Consider the following 22,792-nt stretch of genomic DNA (forward strand, 5'->3'; position numbering starts at 1 on the left):
ACCCAGGGTTTCTTCTCTTGAGACTGCCTGTACTGAAGCCAAGGAGGAAAACTTAAACTGACCACAATTTTCCTACAGCCTGGGCTGTAAAAGTGGTTTCTAGCCAGAAACTGTAGGGGGATCTTAAAAAGAGCCCTAGAAGACTGATGGTAAAGCCCTGAGCCTGCTAACTTATTTGCAAATCTACAGGGAAATAAGAAATGAGAGAGATAGAAAATAAGCCACTCACGCACACATACATTCAGTAGAAAAGTGGATGAAATTAGGCACCTTAACTTCAACTGGATGAAGCTAAGTTTCCTAATTTCAATGCTATTTATTGTTGGTTACTGAACTTATACTTCTGAGAAAAGGGAATTAATTACCTAATAGTCAAAAAAGGGCAATTAACACAAAAACAGAATGAATTCTAAAATACAACAGATTACATGTTTTCAAACTAAACATTTCTTATCTATGTATCCATTACATAAGTCCATAGTGAGTTCAGAGTGACAAAGGTTGACAAGGTCAAAAGGTTAACAGGGCCTAAAACTTACAAAAATATATGACTTTTCAATTAGGGCTGATCTAACTATACATTATCCAGCTATCTCTTAGTTCATAATTTTATCTGTTTTTCATTCTAAGAAACAGTAAATTTAAAATGACAACAAATGATACCACAAAGTGGCAAGGTATAAGGAATTATAACAGAACAGTTTGTATATTTAGACATTAAGGCTCATGCTTAATTTAGACATTTCTAGGCATCCCCATTATATCTTTGGTTCATGGAAAGTTTAAACCAACTTGCCTATATTTGTGATGTATACCAGGATTCATGGTGCCATCTGGAGTGAAGGCTTATCTGAGGCCACAAATCTGCTTCAAGGCTATCCCCTAGTAAGGCATCTGGAGGTCCACAAGAGTATTTATTGCAGCTATAAACTCTCAAAAATGGTCTTAGAATATCTTAAACTGTTTTGAGCTATTTTAATCAAACCAGGAATTCCATAATCAGGGATTAATTCAGCTGAACAACAGTATATCTTCAACAAGATCCTGTAGGAAGTTTGCTCAATCAAAGCTGATCAATACCCAGAAAGTGACAGTTCATAACAATGCCAGCTGTATTTTTTTTTCTTTTTGGTTTTTTGAGACAGGGTTCCTCTGTGTAACCTTGGATGTCCTGGACTCACTTTGTAGACTAGGCTGGCCTTAGACTTACAGTGATCCACCCGCCAAGTCATCTGTACACCCTCGTAACAAGATGTCCTTATGCATAGCTAGGTATGGGGCACACCCGATACCCCACCACTCAGGAAGCTGAAGCAGGAGAATCATGTATTCCAGGCAAGTGTTGGAAACATAGGGAATCTCACAAACTACTCCAGCATTGTGACTCTGACTGCTTTTCCAAAGCATAATAGCATGCTCGCTACTTGAATACAAAATCATCCTGTTACCATGTCCAGGCACAGTGATATGGACCTAAAAAAATCAAGTATGTAGGATGTCTATTATCTTGGCCTTTCCACTAACCATGTGCATTTAGTTAATAACTGAAAATATTAAAAGAAAACTTCAGTATAGCCTGACTTAGTGCTGGTAGAGAACAGAATAACTGTTGGAATTATATGAAGCTTGTGCACATGATATAATAAATGTTTTCTCAGAAGTCCTGAAACACTTAATAGATATACCAAACTATGTGTATGTTTGTGGTGAGTGTTTGCATGTGTGTGTTTGAGGTGTGTTGTGTGTGTGCCATGCTGTTTGTGTGTTGTGTATATGTTGGTATATATGTGTGCTCTGTGTGTGTGTGCATTAGTATGTGTTTGCTTGACTACTAGTGTGTTCTGCATGTATACACTGTGTGTGTATGGGCAGGTGGATGTGGACTATGATGGTGTGCTGTGTATGCTATGTGCATGTGCTGTGTGTGTGTGTGTGCTAGATTTTTCATCAGATGTCTCCTGCCAATATAAAAAAAAACAACTGAATTGCAAACATAATTATCTTTGAAGTAGGCACAAAAGATTTTGCTGCTATATTAATAGCATTTTAAATATCTATGAATACTGGCCAGAAAAATAAATTTTAAATAAAAGAGAAAATGTCTAATATAACTGCATTTTTTTAAAACTTTGTTGAATTTATTTATGTAAAACATGGTGGTGAGCCAGGCCTGGTGGCACATGCCTTTAATCCCAGCACTCAGGGGGCAGAGACAGGCGGAGTGCTGTGAGTTCAAGGCCAGCCTGGTCTACAAAGAGAGTTCCAGGACAGCCAGGGTGATACACAAAGAAAGCCTGTCTTGAAAAGCCAAACCAACCAAACAAACAAAAACACAAAAATAAATCTTTGTCTTGGATGACCCCTTTACATCAACATCTGTGTGTGCATGTGTGTGCACGTGTACATGTGTGTTCTGTCTTTCTGTCTGTCTCGCTTTCTGTCTGGGAGTGGTCAGCTTACTCAAAGGAAATCCTCTAGACACCTTCATGGGATGATTAAAGATGGTTCCCATGTTTCTTTAAGTTGAAACAAGGATGGGTCTATAACTAGGCTAAGTTCCTGAGTCCCTGTGCTTTCTCTGCTTGAGATCATCTTTGCTGAGATTCAGATCTCTCATCTCTCCAAGCCTCCAGTGAATAGGCCATAATAATGCAATGATAACATAATAGGAATTAACACTATTAGTGCTGATGCTGTTAAGCACTTTCCTAGACACTTCACGCAGAGCAGACAATACTCCAGGTACCCCAACCATGAGAACTATTAACTTTATTTCTTAAAGGAGGAAATACAGGTCAGTGGAGTTAACTAATTTGTTTTAAGTCATTCCACTTTATAATGATGGAGTCAGAAAATGCTTCTAAGTCCATCTCTCTGCAGAGATTCTTGCTACTTGTAGACATAATCCAAGAGCAGAATAAAAGTACAGGTTTTCAGTTTCTTCTCTTTCTTTTTATTTTTGTTTTGTTTTGTTTTTGTGCTTGTGTGAGATAGAGTCTCAGGTAGCTTAGGCTGATCCCATGTTTGCTATGTAGCCAAGGATTCTTTTGAACTTACTCTTTAGCTTTTACCTTTTAATTTCTGGGATTATGGACGTGTGACACCACACTCAGTTTATGAGGTGCTAGTGATGGGCGCCGAGGCTTCGAGCATGCTATGCAAACACTCTTCCAAGTGAGGAGCGTCCTCAGCCATGGAAAGGGCAGAATTAATTTTTAACCATTTTTCGTGTATGTTGATGTTTTGCCCATGTGCATGCCTATGTAGCATACATGCAGGCAGGTAGCAGAAGAGTGTCCCGCATCCCCTGGAACTGTCATTACAGAACTGGGTATGAGCAGCCATGTGCTGAGAGTTGAACTTGGCGCCTCTGAAAAATCAGCCAGTGCTCTTTTCTACTGGACCACCTATCCAGCCCTAAAATTGCATAGTTTTAATTATGCGTGACACTCTGATTCCCAGGTGAATAGCACTTTGATAAAATGCTCCAATACTCACTACATATGAAATTGTTTCATGCACTAAAATTACCAGAAAGCCTACTTAAGATCTTCAAAAACCTGCAGTATTCCTCTTGTTGTCAATAATTAATTCGTGGTTTTGATTTGCACTTATGTACAGACTGTGTTCATTTTTTTCCTGTGTGCTTTCTAGTGTATCATATTTGAATGACTGTCTTTTCAAGCCCTTTGTTCATTTCAAACTAAGTCTTTGACTTTTGCTGTTAAATTTCAAATGTGCTTGGTTTTTTCAACACTGGATTTGTGGAATATGTAACATCTTTTAATGCCTCCTATTTTAGACTGGTTTCTGTCTTAAAACTTAGTATGTCTTATTTTAATCCTTTAGAATGGCTCAAGATTCAATTTCTGTCCATGACAATGTCCCTTTAGCAGCACATGACATCCCACACCACAGACATCACCGCAGGCTTGACTGGTAGACTATTGGTGCCTCATTCTTCACAGTAGCTATAAGACCCTAATGTCTGATCTTTACATCTTCTCCCCATAGGCCTGGAATCTCTCGATGGCAATACTTTGTCATCTTTTACATTCTTCCCAGACAATTTAGGAGTGCTTACCACCACTGGCTAGTCTTGGAAGCTGCAAAGATTATTCTTTTCAAGTATGCTTCGTGATATTCTTTGTATCAAAATCTCATGGTTACTGCAGACTTACACACATTAATAATACCACCCACTTGTCTGCATTGATTTCATAGCGGTTTTTGTTAATTATATAAACCAAATTACCATAAATATTCTGTCATATGCCCTTGATGAATTGTTCCCACGTAACACGTATGTTTATTTGCACCCAGGCTTTTTGATGATGCCACAGATAAGTTGAACCTAACAGCCTTAGGAGGGTTCCTCTACCAGCTAAAGAAAGCATCCCAGGCTCAGCTTTTCCATTCCGTGACAGACACAGCCGATTACTCTTTGGCAATGCCAGGTAATTTTCCTTGAAGAAACTGTTGGTAAGTAAGGAGGGAATAGCCTTAGTCTTTGATGCCAACAGAGATGTGCGTGAAAGATGCCAGTAGCAATCATAACTATTAGAGTTTAAAGCACTCATCTGTGTGTGTAGGTCATCACATGCATTTACATGGGAGCTTTAAGGGTTTTATACATGAGATACTGTGGATAAGAGGGAAATCCTTAGCCCGTTCCAATCCCACTACTAAACAGGTCTAACTCCCCAGCCTATGGCTTAAAGCACTGCTTTATGGCTACTTCTCTGTGAACACAGTATTGAGTCGGGGAGAGGTTTTGGTCCTACTGAGTGAGCCACCTTCCTGATTTTGAATGGAAAGCTCTCTCCTTCCTCGATGAGCTTTCTGAAACTGTCTTGTTATCCACGAACACTGCCTTGATTTTTTTTTTTTTTAAACTTCTCTTTGTGCTGGTGTCCGTCGAACTGCACCTAAGTTTGGGCTTTCCCATCTTACCTTCCTGTAGGAGAAGTTAAGTCGACCCAGGATCGCAAAACCGCTCTGCACCTGTTCCGCCTGGGGGACGCCATGCTGAGGATTGTGAGGAGCAAAGCACGGCCCCTGCTCCACGTGATGCGCTGTTGGAGCCTCGTGGCTCCGCACCTCGTGGAGGTGATACTGGCAGTTGGGAAGGGCTTGTAAACGTAAGCTCAGGGAGTTCTGCTACCCACTCAGCATCGCGGCTGTATTTACAGCCCAGTGAGAACTGTAACCTAGTCGCATGCATCATTGTTCCGATTGTATATCAAGGCATCTGAAGGCTCACTTTGAAAGGCACTGACACCACGGTGTCACTAACACCACAGGAGTATATCTTTCCAAGTATATGGCTTAACTAGTTTCCCTGTAAAGCTACCTCTTTAGTGTCTTATGTTCTGCTCTCAACTTGAGTCTGGAGCTAAAAGGTAGGATCTCGGATTAATTCTTTACTTTAGGCAACATCTTTGGTTCTTGTCTCTCTTCTCTGATAATTCAGTCACTAAGGACATGTTATTTTAGAAGGGGAACCATGTATCCTGGTTTTCCTAACACAATGACTACTAACACCCTCCCACTCTCTAAAGGAAAGTCGTTTATAGGATCGGGTTTATGGTAGCCCACATTTAATCATCTCAGCACAGAATGACTGGCTCTGTTGGTTACTTTGCTGTTACTGTTATAAAACACTGTGACTGAGGCAAGTTATAGGAGGAAGAATTTATTTGGGCTTAAAATTCCAGAAGGAAAGCCGACAATGTCAGGGAAGTACAGATGGAGTGGGAAGCTGAGAGGACCACACCTTCTGATGTAAATGCAAAGCAGAGCGAGCAACCTGGTGGCAGGGCTAGGCTATGAAATCTGAGAGCCCAACCATAATATCACTTCTTCCAGCAAGGCTGCATCGCCTCCCCAAACAGTGTGCCAGCTGGGTATCAAGTGTTAAAATAAATACCTGAGCCTAATAGATCATTTCTCATTGAAACACCCCTCCACTAGCTAAGTAACAGGAAATATCATTGCTGTGTTTGCAGTGGTAACTGCTCATAAATGCCCTGTATGCTTACCTAGTAAAAATATACAAGAAAATATTTCATGAAAGTTAATTTATTAACATGAGGATAGAGTACTAAGAAAGAAAGGTAGAAAATATCAATTTAGTCAAGGCCAAAGAGCAAATCAGCTAGATAGTATGCTATAATTAGACATGCTGAGAGCCTAGGAGCTTCAAACAGTAACCATTTATTAACTCACGATCCTCTGTATCATAAATTTGAAGAAAATGCTGCAGTAATTCTGGTGTGGAATAGTGCGCTGGCTAGTTTGAGTCCAACTTGACCAAGCTCGAGTCATTTGGAAAGAAAAAACCTCAACTAAGAAAATGCCCCCACCAGGTTGGCCTGTGGGCGAGCCTATGGTGCATTTTCTTGCTTGACAATTGATGTGGGAGAACCAAAGTTGCTGTGGGTGGCCACTTCTGAATTGATGCTCCTGGGTGCGATAAGAAAATAGCACTCACTCTTTCATGGCCCCTGCGTCAGTTCTTGCCTCCAGGGTTCTGCCCTGCTCGAGGTCCTGCCCTGACTTCCCATAATGATAAGCTGCTCCCCAGAAGTGTAGGGGGTGTCTTAGCATAGAAATAGAAATCCTGAGTAAGACAGCTAGCTTGGCTGATCCCAGATGGTTTTCCTCCTGTGGCTGCAGTCAACTGATACAAAGACTGGAACAAACTAGTTCTCGGTAGCTTTAACTGAGAAGGCTGGGCAGCATTTTCTCTCTGCATGGTCTGTAATATGGGCTGCCTTCGGCAGACAGTCCCCACACATTCACATGTCCTTCTTAGGGTTTCCCCAAACAATGAAAGTGCAAACTCCATTTCACAGCTTTTTTTTTTTTTTTTTTTTTTTACTTATGGAATGATTTCTGTTGTGTCACCAGCCAAAGCAAGTCCCTGTCAAAGTTGAAAGCCCGTGTGAAACAGAAGCAGTAAAGAACATTAGATCCAGGCTGTGTGAACCAATCCGAGTGCTTGTTGTAACTTGTCTATCTCACTAGGGGACAAATGATGCTCTTGATCTTACTGTGTTAGGGGGATGACTAAGGATGAACCATAATCAGTTTCCAGGCTAGGTTGTGGTGAAGATGGTCTGTACTGCTGAAGAAAATTGCCATGCTGCAGAAAAGGAAAACAGTAGAAACCTTACTATTCCAGAAACCTCAAGATATATTGAAGTTGTATCTGAAGTTGGTTAAATTTTCAGGTGGAATTTGGTATACAGATTATGTATACACTAAAATTCCTTAAAGTTTGTGTATAAATTGAGTTGCTCTTTCTGCCTTCACATAATGAGGTAGGCTGGGGGACACCTTCAGAAGTCACATTCTCCTTGCCTGACTTCCTGCTGGCGTCCGGTCCTCTCTTGTCTTGTGCAGGCCGCCTGTCATAAAGAACGCCACGTGTCTCAGAAGGCTGTTTCCTTCATCCATGATATCCTGACCGAGGTTCTCACTGACTGGAGCGAGCCGCCTCACTTTCACTTTAATGAAGCACTCTTCCGGCCCTTTGAGCGTATTATGCAGCTAGAACTGTGTGATGAAGATGTTCAAGACCAGGTCAGTGCCACGTGGGCCTCTGCATCCTCTACCCAGAGCTAGCATTTGGTGAGGGCGGAGACAGACGCTGTTTTGCATACTGTTTTTCTAGGTTGGTGACAAACAGAGGTTAAATAATTTGGCCAGGATCACCTAGTGATTGGTGGAACTGCAACACAGACCCAGAGACCCTGGCTGGATTGATCCGTATCTTATCTAGACCATGCAATGCACTACGGTCATTCTGTCTAATGGGAGAGAGGAGGAAAGAAGCAAACTCGGTGACCTCATCTGTGACAGTGGTGGGCTAAAGCTCAGCAGACCCTGTCTCTGAAACTGACTCAGATGTTGAATGGCTTACTCATTTTCTTTAAATGCAATGACGTCCTGGCAAGATGATGAACACTACTAAAATGCCCTCAAAGTGACAACCAGAGAGGGGTAGTCACACACACACACACACACACACACGCACATGCACGTGCATGCACACCCACACACTCACATGCATGCACACACACATGCACACATACATGCACCCTGTCCCCTGGCTGGATTTGCTATAGTGGGGTATACCATTAGGGGAAGCCAGAACTTGTCATCACATTCTCGAGGTACAGGAACCAATGACAGTACTATAGAGCTTACATATCTTGGCTTCACTTGGACTAAGCTTAAATATAAAAGTAAGTAACATCAGAAAAAAAGAGAGAGAGGAAATGGGGATATATAGAAGCAAAATTCTACTTCTCCCCAAATAAATTCAGTATTAACTAGAAGTATGTGATAACTTGAAGGTACATATTATAATCTCTTCAGTAAAAATGAAAGTAACACATACAGTAAAGAGAAGTTTTAAAATCAAATAGGGATGTTAAAATGACATGTGTTTAACATAAAAGAATGTGGTAAAAAGAAGAATAGAAAATCTAAGGGCAAGGGAAGTGTGCAAAACAGCAAAATGCTGGATGTAAATAAAGCCACACACACGAGTGCATTGAGTGGGGTACTCAGCCTCATTAGAGAAATGTAAATTGAACCCACAGTGAACACTGCTTCACTTACTACGGTGGCTAAGACCAAAGGAGAGGTAATAACCACAGGTGAGGTGGAGAGGAAGTTAACATCAAACACTGGAGTAAGAAAGCAAATTCTTTACTTGGTTCCGAACACAGCCTGGCAGTGTCCCTCCAGCAGTGTGTGCCCAAGAGAAATGAAAACACATCCATTGAAGTCTTCCTCACACGTGTTTGTGACAACAGCCACAGTGTTAAATGGAATCAAAGGACAGCTGTGGTGATCTGTGCCCCCTATTTCAGGGCTTAGGAGGCTGAGGCAGGAGAGTCACAAGAGTGAAGCCAGCATAGGCTACATAGAAAGTTCTAAGCCACTGTGAGCTTCTCTCTTGGTGTGGGAGGAGGAAAAGGCGCTGAGACAAGCAGACAGTCAAGAACTAGAGCTTTGCAGATTCTAACCCTGCAGGATCTGGCAGCACTGTATGAGTGTCATGTCAAAAACAAAAGACAGTGGTTAAGAGCACTGGCTGTCCTTCCAAAGGTCCTGAGTTCAATTCCCAGCAACCACATGGTGGCTCAGAACCATCTCCAATGGGATACGATGCCCTCTTCTGTCACGCAGGCACACATGGGGGCAGTATACTGTATAAATAACAAATAAATTTTTTTTTAAAAAATACAATGACAAGTATCATTATTACTAGAAATAGGCATACGAACATACATACAGGCAAAACAATCACACACATAAAATCTTTTTTGAAAGAAAAGATCAAGATTGTAAAATTATTTACAAAGCATAAAAGTAGGAAGGCTCTGAATCTTCAGTGCCTGGCAATAAAGAGGTACACACCCAAATACAAAAAAAAAACCCCACAAAAACAAAAAACCAGCAAACTAGCAGAAGGCTAATCCTCTGAGTTTTTACTTGGCATCATTAGTTACTAGGGAAGTAAGTGAATCTATTTCCATTTTGCTTTTTCTCTTTCACTAAAATTAACTAAGAAATAGGAGGAAGAGAAGCAAATGACATTTCCTTCAAGTTCTACTTTTGTTGATTAATCACTTCCTCCTTCACTTGTGCAGGTGGTCACCTCCATTGGGGAGCTGGTTGAAGTGTGCTCCACACAGATCCAGTCGGGATGGAGACCTCTGTTCAGTGCTCTGGAAACAGTGCACAGTGGCAACAAGTCAGAGGTGAAGGAGTACCTGGTTGGGGACTACTCCATGGGTGAGAACGACTGAGTGACTCCTGCTATGGCACAAATCTGTTGTTGTTGTTGTTGCTATTGTTGTTGTTATTGTTGTTGTTGTTGCTGCTGTTTTTTGTTTTTGTTTTTGTTTTTGTTTTTTTGAGACAAGGTTTCTCTGTGTAGCCTTGCCTGTCCTGGACTCACTTTGTAGACCAGGCTGGCCTTGAACTCATAGAGATCCACCTGCCTCTGCCTCCCGAGTGCTGGGATTAAAGACGTCCACCACCACACCCAGCTAAAGGAAGAATCTTTATGTGCAAGTCTCAGGTTATCAAAAGAACAAGAGGAAAGGCATTCTTTCAGCCATGTTTTGTCAACAGGAAATAACATGTACCCAGAATTTGGGGTTGGATTACTGCCAGCTGGTCCAGAGAGCTGAGCTCATGATGCCCTGCTCTTGCTGAGATACTGTTGGTCACTCTGTATCGCTCTGCAGAGTTTCTTTCTGGAACCAAAGAGGAAAATGTCACAAGTTGAGCATCCATGCTCCAAAGTTAAAAAAAAAAAAAGTTGTAATTCCATAGTACTCAGATTTCAGATTCTCGGTAAATTCTAAGCAAATAGTTCAAACTCTGAAAAACTCCAAATTCTGAAACAATCTGGTCCCCGGGATTTAGAAGGTACACTTAAGCCTGCATCTCTATTTTCAAGTAAGAAAACAGGAATGTATAATACCAGGGAATCAGAATTAGCAAGAATGGACCTAGCTAGAAATAGATTGCCATGCCTAGAGTCCAGGGGTATTGTTTCAGTGACCAAGACCACCCTGACATTCATGAAGCCAGCAGAAGGACTCATGGGACATAGCACACAGTTCTGACAGGAATTGTGGTATGCTTTGAGTTTATTCCATGACTCATGACTAAGATTCACTATGGTGGTGTGATATGGGCACATCCTTGTCATAAGGTAAAAAGACAGAATCTGGAAGGAGGCTACAGGTTCCCTTACGTTCTTGCCTTCCCGTGGAACATCACGCAGAGCACTCTTCATGCAGCCGTGGAAGTGTCAGCAACGTGAAGCCACTCAAAGACCCAGTTGGAAACTGGTCACATAGACACATTGCACCTGACATATGTCAAATACTGGATGCTCAGTATGAACCAAAGTCCTTGTATAGTCTAGAATAGTAAGCCGCCTTATAAGATAACTTGCCCAGAAACATTCTGTGAATCAAGTTCCTGAATGCTAGTCTAGAGCCACTTGACTGACAACCTTGCAAGCAGGATTCCTAAGGCAAGCAGACTTATGTCTATGACTTCTGCATAGGAATGAATAAATAAATGTATTTTATCAGAGGCTTATCTAAATGGTCCTTCCCCTGGTCTATAGATAATCTACAATTTTTTGTACTGCAGTATTCCAGAAGCCCGTGTTTACTGTACTGTAGACCTACACATTACTCCAGGCTTTTGTTCCTATAGCTCTACCCCATTATCTACCCAACCTTCTTCCTAGCCTTCCTCCACTTCTCGTGTCGGTGAAACAGCAAGCATGCTAGCTAGTCAGACAAAATTTCTGGAATTGTTTTTCTAATGAAAAAGCACCCTGAAGAGTTAAAAAAAAAACAAACAAACCTCCCTTTGTTAAGATTCCATCATCTTCCTCTCCCAGGAAAAGGCCAGGCTCCCGTGTTCGATGTGTTTGAAGCTTTTCTCAACACCGACAACATCCAGGTCTTCGCTAATGCAGCCACAAGTTACATCATGTGCCTTATGAAATTTGTCAAAGGACTGGGTAAGTAGAACCCTCCTATAATAACTCACAGTCATTGTAAACCCTTCCCACAATGGCTTTCTAGGGACATCTCTGAAGTCAGGGCCCTAAAAGAGCAAATATCCTGTAATAGGAACATTATGGCATACTGCACTTGGGTTTGTCTGAAGTTGATTTTTTTCATTGTATCTACATAATATTTATAATATTATGTATATATAGTATTCTATATAATATGTTCTAAGACTATACACTATTTTATGCTAACTTCCTTTTCAATCTTAGAATATTCAATATAATCTTCAGTATTTGACCTTGCTTAGGAAACCATTCCCTTCAATGTCACAGCAGTTGGAAAGTAAAACCGAGAATACCTCCTTTAGCCTTCGTAGTTGTAACGTGTGTTTTGGATGAGTCAGCATCCTCCTTGCCGTCCTGGTGTATTTTAGGAAGCATATAGGTAGTGCTATGCTTAATTTAGGAATACTTAGTAGTGTGAAGTCTTGTATAGAGCATGACCTACTGAAGCTGGCTTTTACAGAGCATGGATTCATCTGGGTGGGATGGAGAAAAAGGGCAGGGGGGTTAACCACAAGTTTAAAAGATATTTACACATCTTAGCGGTTTACACAGAGAGCTCCTAGATGTGGAGTCTGAGAACCTTGGACATAAGAAAACAGAAGGTTGGAACTGTTCTTTTACCTTCCTAATAGACAATTGATACATTGGTCATTCTTTTGTGAAAGAAAATTGGGCACCAAGAAGTTGTTAAACTTGTGTCATACTTGTAGTAAGGAAAAAAAATGAAAGTGTCAGGACTTACTTGCTATTAGCTGAGCTGTAGACAATCCTTACCCTGTTCTGTTACAACATATAGTTGCCATCTTTACCTACAGAGATATGTTCTACGACCACCAGTAGATTCTTAAAACCACTAATAGTACCAAACCTGTGTATTCTCTATTTTTCCTATACACACATACGAATAATTAATTTATGAAGTAGATATTATATTAGACTGACAAAAACTAATGATAAGGACTGGAGAGATGGCTTAGCAGTTAAGAGTAGTGTCACCCTTATTCTTGGAGTTAGAATTGCTCTTCCAGAGGACCTGGGTTCAATTCCCACCACCCACATGTCAGCTCACAGTCATCTGTAACTCCAGTCCTCGGGGATATAATGCCCTCTCCTGGCTTCCTCAAGCACCAGGCCTGCAAGAGGTCCACAGATATGCATGCAGGAAAACACTCACACATAAAATTAAAATTTAATAAATCATAAAAATTTAAAAAGAACCCAATGATAGCAGTACCCTGGTATCCCATCGGGCAGTCTGGTAAGCCATGTGGCTACAGAGTGACAGCAGGTACATATCATATCCAGCCTGGATTCAGAGCACAAAGAGATTTGGCATATTTTCGATGAGATGGAGCAGGAGTGACATTCCAACGTGTGCTTTAAAACTTAGGAGTTTCTTATTTCTGAAATGTTCTACTCCTGTGTCCATGTCATGTGGCACGAGTACTTAGACCATAGCAAAGGAGAAAGGATAATGAATCTTCCTTATACAGTCACTTAGACATACCAAGTGTCTGTGAAATATCCAGGTAAATGTACCTGACAGCATGTTGGAAATTTAAGACTTTATTTTAGAGAAGAGCTATGGACTGGAGGTGGAGATGCCAAATTATTAATGTGCACACAGAAGATAGTTTTGAAAAGATAGGTTCTATTTTATTCTGTGATTTATGAAGTCAGGGTCAAGGTATATGTCTTGGGGTTCAGCGAAAAATACAGAACTCTCCGTACGTCCATGCTTCATATGTAGTACTTGGTTCCTGAAAGCTTATTTATATAGACAATACAGCATAAAAAGGTAGCACCTGCTATAATTAAGAGACGAGGAAATGACACTATTGTTAATTCCCACCGGCTTTTTTCAGCATGCATTCATCCTGGCCTCTGTTTTCAGTTGTAAGGTATATTAATGTAAACCAAAGACTGGCAAACTTACAGTTCAAATCTAACTCACTTAACAAATTTTCTTTAAAGCAATTTTATTCGGCTTTGTGCTTCAGCAACAGAAGTGAAGTTACAACCCAGACAGGATGACCTACAAAGCCTTTATTATTTGCTCTCTGGCCCTTTACAAAAACTGTACCAACCCTAATCTAATATGTGAATTTGTCTATTTCTTTTATGTAGAAACATGCCTCATTGCTTCTGAATTTTAACTAATGCCTAGTAATTATGTATATTTACCCGTAGGGAAGTGTGCTTGCTGCTACAATTGTAGACAATTAGCTATAATTACAGTGCTATGGGATGATTTTATTAGAAGCATAGAAATAGATGCATTACATTGAAAATAAAAATTATAATTCTCACTTATCTACACAGTCTTTTTCTCATTTATTTACCTATATTATTCTGATTTACTTACCTATAGAAAAATCTCTACAGCTTTATGAAAATAAACTAATTTAAGTCTAATGAGGTAGCCTATGTCTCCAAACCCCGTATGTTTATTCTTTCTGGCCTCTTCGTTTAGTGGCATCATTAGTGGCTCATCCTGGGAGCAGCCACAGTCCAAAGAGGAAAGCCAAGTGCCTCATTTCGGCCTTGTAAGGCCTGCCTCTGGGACAGTTCTCTGTCACCAGGCCTCAGAACACACAGCAGACAGCAGAGAAGGGAACTGGTGTGCTGGTTTCAGAAATACCCACTCAGCCACCAGAAGAACTGGACCAGAACAGACCAAACATCCTCACGGGGAGAAAATTCACAGACGGGAATTTTATCAGGATTAGTCTGAGTTGCTGTAACTTTCTCTTCTCTTCCTTCTGTGTGTATTTGGGTAAAAAGTGAGTGAGCGGGTCTTATACTATCATTGGAGAGCAGGGATAATTTTGTCTTTGTCCCCATGCTGCTCTAGGGGAGGTAGAATGTAAAGAGATTGGAGACTGTGTCCCAGGAGCTGGAGCCACATCCACAGACCTGTGCTTGCCTGCATTGGATTACCTTAAACGTTGTTCTCAGGTACTGGTGAGACCCACACACAGATCCAAACTCCACGTATACCTCCTCAGAGGCTCTTCATAAAACACCAGCAGATGTCCTTACCTGCGCCTAGGAGAGACACCTTTATCTCTTTGACCTCAGATCTTTCCATCTCCCAGGCTATCCTTGTCCTTCTGTTTCCTTGGAGGTAGGACATGGGAAGAGGAAGCCAGAGTCTGGTGCCCATTTTCCTATGGACTCTTCTCTAGGGTCCACCACGGACAAAAAATGTTTGACATATTCACAGTTACCTTAGTGGGTTTATACTGTATAAAGCTCAGATGATGAAAAGTAGCCACTGCTTTGTTGCCAATGAGCATTATTGCATCTGCTTCCTGACAGAAATGCTCTCGTCCGCTTCCTCTTAAATGCAGATCATAATAACTTATTTTTTAGGAGCTCTTCTAGCTTTGAGCCCCCTTTCATTATGGTTCATAATCTTACTGTTCAGTAACATTGATAATTTCCCAATATATAAATGCACTGTTTGGTGTGATTTTCTTATTTAGCTATTGGCCAAGATCTACAAAATGCCCTTAAAGCCAATATTCCTTAGTGGGCGACTTGCCAGCTTGCCACGAAGACTTCAGGAACAGTCAGCAAGCAGTGAAGATGGAATTGAATCCATACTGTCAGATTTTGATGATGACACTGGTAAGTTAGTTGATTTGACTAGGATTATTTTTTATGTTCTTAATCTCAGAATTTTAGGCCATAACTTAAGTTAATTTATAGATCATAAGAATAGTCATCCATGTCTATGTTTTTAATAATTTTTATTAGGATAAGTTTAACCAGAATTCCCAAGGACTCCCTAAAATCAACACTAACTTGTTCTTACATGGATGCTTCTGTGTAAAGTAAACATAGTTATACAGATGCACCAAATAAGTTTCAAACTCTAATTTCTCTTGAATTTAGCAAAGTTGGACAAAACTTCACTGCTGTTTAAATAGGTGGTTGCCTTGACTTGCTTCAAGGAAGCAGAATTACCTCCCCTAAGACTATTTGGTTAGAGTCAGAGGAAATTAAACCATTACTGAAGAGAGGCTATTTGTGATGAGTGGAGCTGAAAAGCTTGGGAAAAGAATACTTTTAAAGAATTTGTTTCAAATTAGGTTACATGCAATCTCCTGTGAGCCAGACTCCTCTCTGGTAACTCTAAGTGATTTTCCAGTGAGTTGATTCTAGTTTTCCCATGCTGTCGATCATCCCAGGAGACTTTGTCCAGTCTACATCTAGCAAATCACACTCCTAAATCAGCCTACTTTCCAAGCACAGGTTGTTTCAAACACTCTAGGAGGGTGTTTTTATTTTTGTCTTTCAGTTATAAGAGTGGTTAGAATTTACAGTGTTTTATAGGTATCTTGAATGGTAAAACCTCATTAAAGCAGATAGAGAAAACATTATAGGGAGGAACAGATATCTAATGTAACAAATAATTTAAATTATTGGAAAGTATAATTTTGATTTCACATTTGAAACCTTCAACCAATGTAATTATGAGCAGAATCTGATACTGTTGCCTATAATAATGTTTTGAGTTTTGTCTTGGACTAAAGGGAGAGAGAAAGAAGGAAAAATATACATGCCTAGCTGGCTATAAAGTGAGAGATTGCAACTAGCATCCTCCAACTCCTTTATACAAATTAGTAATCAATTTTATTCTAGAAGGCCTATCTTACAGACGGATAAAGCTCAGAGAAATAGCTACCTAAAGTTCCTCACAACGGTTATTAATGATCAGTCATCAATTTGTCAAGGACTTAAAAATTATAATTTTGAAGTAAATAAATTAATGAAAAAAATGTGACCCAAGGAATTAAAAGAAAAATTGTAATTATGTATACAACTTAGTAAACCAGAAAAGCCTAAAAGTAAAAACTTTGAGTTAATGTTAAAATGTAAGCAAGGTTGGAGTGATGGCCAAGTGGGTAAAATGCTTGCTGTGTTGCCAGAGATCAGATCCAAGCAACTAAGTAAAAGATGTATGCATCTACAGCCATAGCAGAGACCAGGGATGCAGAGACAGGGAAGTCCCAGGGGCTCACTAGCCAACCAATCTACCCAAAATGGTGAGCTACAGGTTCAGTGAAAGACATTTTCTCATAAGATTGAGATTGATAAAAGACTGGTAACCTCTAGCCTCCACATGTGCATGCATGGCTATATGCATGTGTACACATATGTACACCTAATCACTTGTCAGAATGCTATATTCTCAGATATCACTATAAAGAGTAGATTATGGAATCTACTAGCCTCTAATAATTTACATTGGTATTTAAATATTTCACATTGGTATTTTAGATTGATGGAAATTTAAGATTTTTTTCTTTTTTCTACTTTTGCTTTATGTATTGTATATGTTGTGTTAATGGAAACTTAAATTGTATATTGCATGTTGGTAGAAACTTAAGATCAATTTGTTTAAAAAAAAAAGATCAATTTGTTTGACATTTATTTAATGTATTATACATGTACAACTTATTTGAAAAGGTGAAAATAACTGTTATAACTTGTTCAGGATGGTTGGAGATAGAAATTGGTAGTTAGTCATTTATAAATCTTACTAGATACTAAATTACTTAATTATGGAATAAGCTTTATTTAGTTTTTGTGTATGTTTTCAAAGGAATAGACAGATGAGGTATAGGATAGATAGATGGTCTTCAAATACTTCAGAGATCCACAGAAAATGGTATTTTATAATAAAGGGCTCTTATGACAGAGAGACACGTCCACTCCTGGCAGCACCTCCCGTCTAATTATGCGGACATCAAGAAACAATAGTAGCAGATAGCCACTGGTCTGAGGAACTTGGCTTATCTCTACTGTTGACAGAATGACCGTCCTCTATGATCAAGCCTGATACTGAGAAATTGGCTGCCCAGCCTTGCAGATATTAGGTGGGCCAGTCCTTCAGGGTTCATGCTTCAGAGCAGTCTGTGAGATGCTTTGAGCTGGCTGGCTGAAGGCAGGATGCACCTACGATGGAGAGAAACTTGTGATAGCCCAGAAGCAGTCTGTCAGATGCCTGCTGCCTGAAGACTGGATGCCCCAACAATGGAGAGGAACTTTTGACTGTCCAGACAGTCGGCTCTATGTCCTATCAATACTTTTGGAAGTTGCTTGCCTGCACTTCCTTCATATTAGATAGGTTTTTTTTTTTTCCTTCTTGGGTCTCTGATGAAGTTGAAGACTAGATAGCTACAGTATTAATATAAGTTTACTTTTTAAAAAATATAAAAAAACTTTAGACATTAGGATAAGAATCAGTTGCATAGGATAGATAATGGAATAATTTCTTAAAAATTGTTAACTACAAATGGACTGGTCCTTGTAAATGTGACTTAATGGATAATTCTTATCTTGTTGTATATAGCTTATTTTACTTAATAGAAAGGGGGAGATGAATGAGAGAAAAATGTGTTTTTTGTTTAGACCACAAGTGGGGGATGAGAAAAAGACTCGTGAGAGAGCAAGTGATGTTTATCCCCTTAGAAGTCCAACCACGGTGTGGGGGAGATTGGTTGTTAACCAGCTGAAAAATATCCTTGAACAAATTCTGAGAGGAGATATAAATGTGAGCCAAAAACAGGAGACAGGGCCTTTGGCGACTTGGGATAGTTCTGTTTCTTCATCGCTCCACTTCGAGACGCTCCTAGAGAGAAGCACTCGAGGGAAAGCTTTGGGGCTCCTGGCTCTGGCTGAGATTCCAGGTTCTGGTTGCTCCAGGTTCCCGCAGAAGAAATGCTACTGATTATGTCAGAAGAATCGGAACTGACATCCTTACAGTTTCATTATTGTATTCCCTAATCTTCTTTTCCTATTGTTTAGGTTAGTCAGGTCATATGTGAGGTACTCTCAGTTAATAAGTTAGTAATAAAATATATTTGCTAAGAAAATTGAGCCTACGTATCTCCATGGATTTTCAAGGCACATATTACTTTCCTCACCCAATAGAAAATGTCAACATTTATAAACTTAGGTAAAATATATAAAAACATGCCATATATACAGAGTTAGACACATGGTGTCTCCTTCTAGCCAATGTATAGCTAATTGGTCATGTGTATTTTTCTTCTTTCTCTCCTCATATTTGTCCAAGCCAAATCCCCAAACACTGCATTATATCTGCAAATGTTTCAGTAAGTGTCTTCTAAAGTTAAGGTGTAGAGAGGCTCCACCTACTTTTCCTTTGTCCTCAATGGGCTCTTTGACCAGATCCAGAGAGCCTGCAAAGAGTTATATGGCAGAGGGAGTATAGAAACTGGCAGAAGCTGAGGATTACTAAACATAACTATTTTTCATGCTCCTTGCAGCCCAAGTTACAAGACTCTAGTGATCAAGGCTGTTTCCCAGCCTTATACATAACAATGTCCCTTTTCAAATAACCTTTATGGCTTGTTGCCCATAGGAAGACGGGCCTCGTGGTCCCCTCTGAAGTCACACTTTCTCCAATGATTTGAGCTGGAAGTAGCAAACTACCAAACTGGCAAATACAGAGATAGATCTCCTTAATGCAACCACAGTAAACTAAGCGTTTTGGCAGACACTAGGCGATGATAACTGGGGCTAAAGTTAGGGGACAATGGAAAACTAGTGCTCGCACTTAAAGTGTGCGTGGTAGTCGTGTGAGACGACCAAAAAAAAAAAAAAAATTGAAAATGGCACTAATGGTTACACTGCATGATGCATGTAATTAATGCCACAAAAGTTATGAAGAACATAGTGGAAGTACCTAATTTTGTTATTTTAAAAGAATGGGCAGGAAAGCTAGGGGTGTGGCGTATTCAGTAGACTGCTTACCTCACATGCAGGATGCCCAGGGTTTAATCTCCGGCACTGCGGCATAAATAGTACAATATGTAACAAGTGCCTAAAATCCCAGAGCTTGGGAGGTGACGGACTATAAATTAATAATGGCATCTTTCTTGTCAAATAGTATGTCTAGCTTTATATAGTCTATGTTTGCTTATGAGATATATATATATATATATATATATATATATATATATATATATATATATATAGTCTAGTTTTGTAAATGTTTGCATTTTGCACTGGGCAGGATAATTATTTACAATGGAAATCTATGATAATATCTGAGAATATATCACTTCTGAGAATTGCTTAGGTATTTGTGTATTAGGTAAATGTATGCAGCTGGGCATGGTGACGCATGCCTTTAATCCCAACAATCAGAGACAGAGGCAGGTGGATCGCTGCAAGTTCGAGGTCAGCCTGGTCTATAAAGCGAGTCCAGGACTGCCAATGCGACTCAGAGAAACCCTGTCTCGAAAACAAACAAACAAACAAACAAAATCATTCGACAGGTACATGTATGCTACGTGGAAATTTCCAATCAGAAGTTCAATGACATCACGGCCTAAATAATAAGTTTGAGGCTAGCATGGGCTACATGACATCCTGTCCCACAAGAAAAACAACCAAAAGGATAGACAGAAAATAAAACTAATGGAAAAGTTTCTATTTTTATTATTATTATATGATTAGGTCCCAAGAAGTCGACAATCACTTCAGCATAGAATTTACATACATTATTGCCATTTTTAAACAGTGAGTTTAGGCTGGGCATGGTGGTGCAGGCCTTTAATCCCAGCACTCAGGAGGCAGAGGCAGGTGCATCTCTGTGAGTTCAAAACCAGCCTGGTCTACATAATGAGTCCAGGACAGCCAAGGCTACACAGAGAAACCCTGTCTTGAAAAAAGCCAAAGGGCGGAAAAAAAAGGTGAATTTAGGAAAGAATTGGAGTCTTGTGTTTCCTTTGACTTTGTCAAACTGTATAAATTAATCTTTGCCTGCTCATAGGCACTGATGCTAACACTCTGATTAATGACTAATGTCCAAATGATTCTTGCCACTCATGCGTAGTATTTGCTTGGGTCTTTCAAGGATTCTTCCTGATGGACAGTTGGATTTCAGAGAGGTCTTTTTGTTTTCCAGGTCTGATAGAAGTTTGGATCATCCTGTTGGAACAGCTAACAGCAGCTGTGTCCAACTGTCCACGACAGCACCAACCACCAACCTTAGATTTACTCTTTGAGCTGTTGAGAGATGTTACCAAAACACCTGGTAAATGTCTTTGTCTGTTTTTATTGGAGGGGTTGTTAGACATGTAACTATTTTCAAGAAGGTATCTCTTTGGATATTTGCCTGTTTTTCACTATTTTACATTTAAGGCAAGTTTCATGTACAGTATTATGCTCAGAAAATATGTGTTGAATGGCAGTGAAGTTATGGGTAAGGTATATTCCTGAAATTTTTACCAAAGATATGTGCTTTGGTGCTGTCCCACATCAATCCATCTGTACCATCAGTGTCTCCATAAGTCAGCAGAGCTTGCCATTTTCCATGATTGCAGCCTTCTTCCTTGGTCATATCTTACAGTCTATGCAGCCCAAGGGCTGTCAAGAGAGCCCAACAGATGCAACACTCATGAGCACAGGCTATACTGAGCCTAGCCTCTTGTCTTGATGATTATCATCAGAAAAAGATACCTGCTACCTAGGACAGTCCCCTGCATAGAAGAGACCTTAGTGATGCATCTCTTCTGAGTTTTAAGAACTTAGAATATATTTTAATTCCAGTTTCCTTAGTCAAAGAGACTATTTATAGAAATGTAAGATGTTTTTATTGTTATTTTGTGTGTGCTTTGCCTGCATAAATGGTTGTGTACCGTGTGCATGCAGTACCTAGAGAAGCCAGAAGAGGGCATCAGACACCCTGAAACTGGAGTTAAAGACAATTACAAACTGCCCAGTGGGTGCTGGGAATTGAACTCTGATTCTGTGGACAAGGGTTCAATTAAGAGCAGCCAGCGTGGTGACGCACTCCTTTAATCCCAGCACTTGGTAAGCAGAGGCAGGTGGATCGCTGTGAGTTCGAGACCAGCCTGGTCTACAAAGCAAGTCTAGGACAGCCAAGACTACACAGAGAAACCCTGTCTCGAAAAACAAACAAACAAACAAAAAAACAAAAAGAGCAGCCAGTGCTCTTAATGGCTGAGTCATCTCTCCAACCCTGAAATTTCAGTTTTCACTAACAGATTTAGAACCTTAATGAAGCTTCTAGTTAATCCCACAGTGAGATAGCTTCTTTGTTTTTCTGATTGGGTCTTAATGTGTAGCTCGCATTGGCCTGAAATTGGTAATCTAGCTCTTTTGAGCACCTAAGTGCTAGGATCATAGGCTTGTGACAGCCTACCTTACTTGAACCTTGCTTTTAAAGTCATTTTTTAAATGTACTAATGTTTCTTTAAGGAAGCACCAAGATTGTCTTTATAGCATTGCCTACAGAAAAGAAAAAATCACATCTTAAATGTTCATCAGCACTGAAATTGGTAAATAAATTACATGTGTGTAATGGAAATAGTATATCAGTGACAATAAGAACTGTTTAAATTTTTGATAATATAAACTGTGTTTTTCACATTTATTAAAAATTGTCTTTAAAGCTCTAAGTGAGTGTGGTGGGAAATGCTTGCAGTCATAGAGCTATTCAGGTAGTTCTGCCAGGAAAACACAAGTTCAATATTTCAAGGCCTGTCTTGGCAACACAATGAAACTCAGACTATCATGAATAAAACTGTATTCTTTAGTGTTCTAGATGATAGATAGATAGATATAGATGATAGATATTCTTTCTTAAATGCACATGTGTATTTATATGTTTGAATCTGAGGTTTAAGAGATCAAGTGACATTTCGATTTTGTGATGTTTGAATTTTTATGTATATTCATATACCTACAGAGCTAAAATCATACAAAGAAGGAAAAATGCCCCTGTTATTGACCCCAGTGCATTGTCTGTTCTGCACACACTTTTTCAGAGAATGGGGGGATCTTTTGAAAGAGATCTTTTATACCAGCCAGAAAAACAAAAACAAAAACCCACTCCCCTTGAAATCACAATTCTGACCCTTCTCTTTCCTTTCCAGGTCCAGGGTTTGGAATATATGCAGTTGTTCATCTTCTCCTTCCTGTGATGTCTCTTTGGCTCCGTCGTAGCCATAAGGACCATTCCTACTGGGATGTGGCATCTGCTAACTTCAAGCATGCCATTGGTCTGTCCTGTGAGCTGGTGGTGGAGCACATTCAAAGTTTTCTACATTCAGGTAGCTACAGCACCCGAGCAGCCCTTCTTCTGCAGGTGGC

At 39.9% G+C, this 22,792-nt stretch overlaps 1 protein-coding gene across 1 annotated transcript in view; it reads left to right on the forward strand.

The window, feature by feature from the left end:
• Arfgef3 (ARFGEF family member 3) overlaps positions 1-22,792 on the forward strand; it is a 144,179-nt gene that overhangs the window by 97,249 nt on the left and 24,138 nt on the right. Inside the window, exons 20-28 of the mRNA XM_051164643.1 lie at positions 4,324-4,457; positions 4,964-5,109; positions 7,408-7,587; positions 9,669-9,813; positions 11,450-11,572; positions 14,487-14,590; positions 15,121-15,265; positions 20,583-20,711; positions 22,576-22,752. Of these exons, the coding sequence (XP_051020600.1) occupies positions 4,324-4,457; positions 4,964-5,109; positions 7,408-7,587; positions 9,669-9,813; positions 11,450-11,572; positions 14,487-14,590; positions 15,121-15,265; positions 20,583-20,711; positions 22,576-22,752 (1,283 nt within the window). The remainder of the gene's footprint in view (positions 1-4,323; positions 4,458-4,963; positions 5,110-7,407; positions 7,588-9,668; positions 9,814-11,449; positions 11,573-14,486; positions 14,591-15,120; positions 15,266-20,582; positions 20,712-22,575; positions 22,753-22,792) is intronic.

The sequence above is a fragment of the Acomys russatus genome, chromosome 21 (assembly GCF_903995435.1).
Source record: "Acomys russatus chromosome 21, mAcoRus1.1, whole genome shotgun sequence".
NCBI lineage: Eukaryota > Metazoa > Chordata > Mammalia > Rodentia > Muridae > Acomys > Acomys russatus.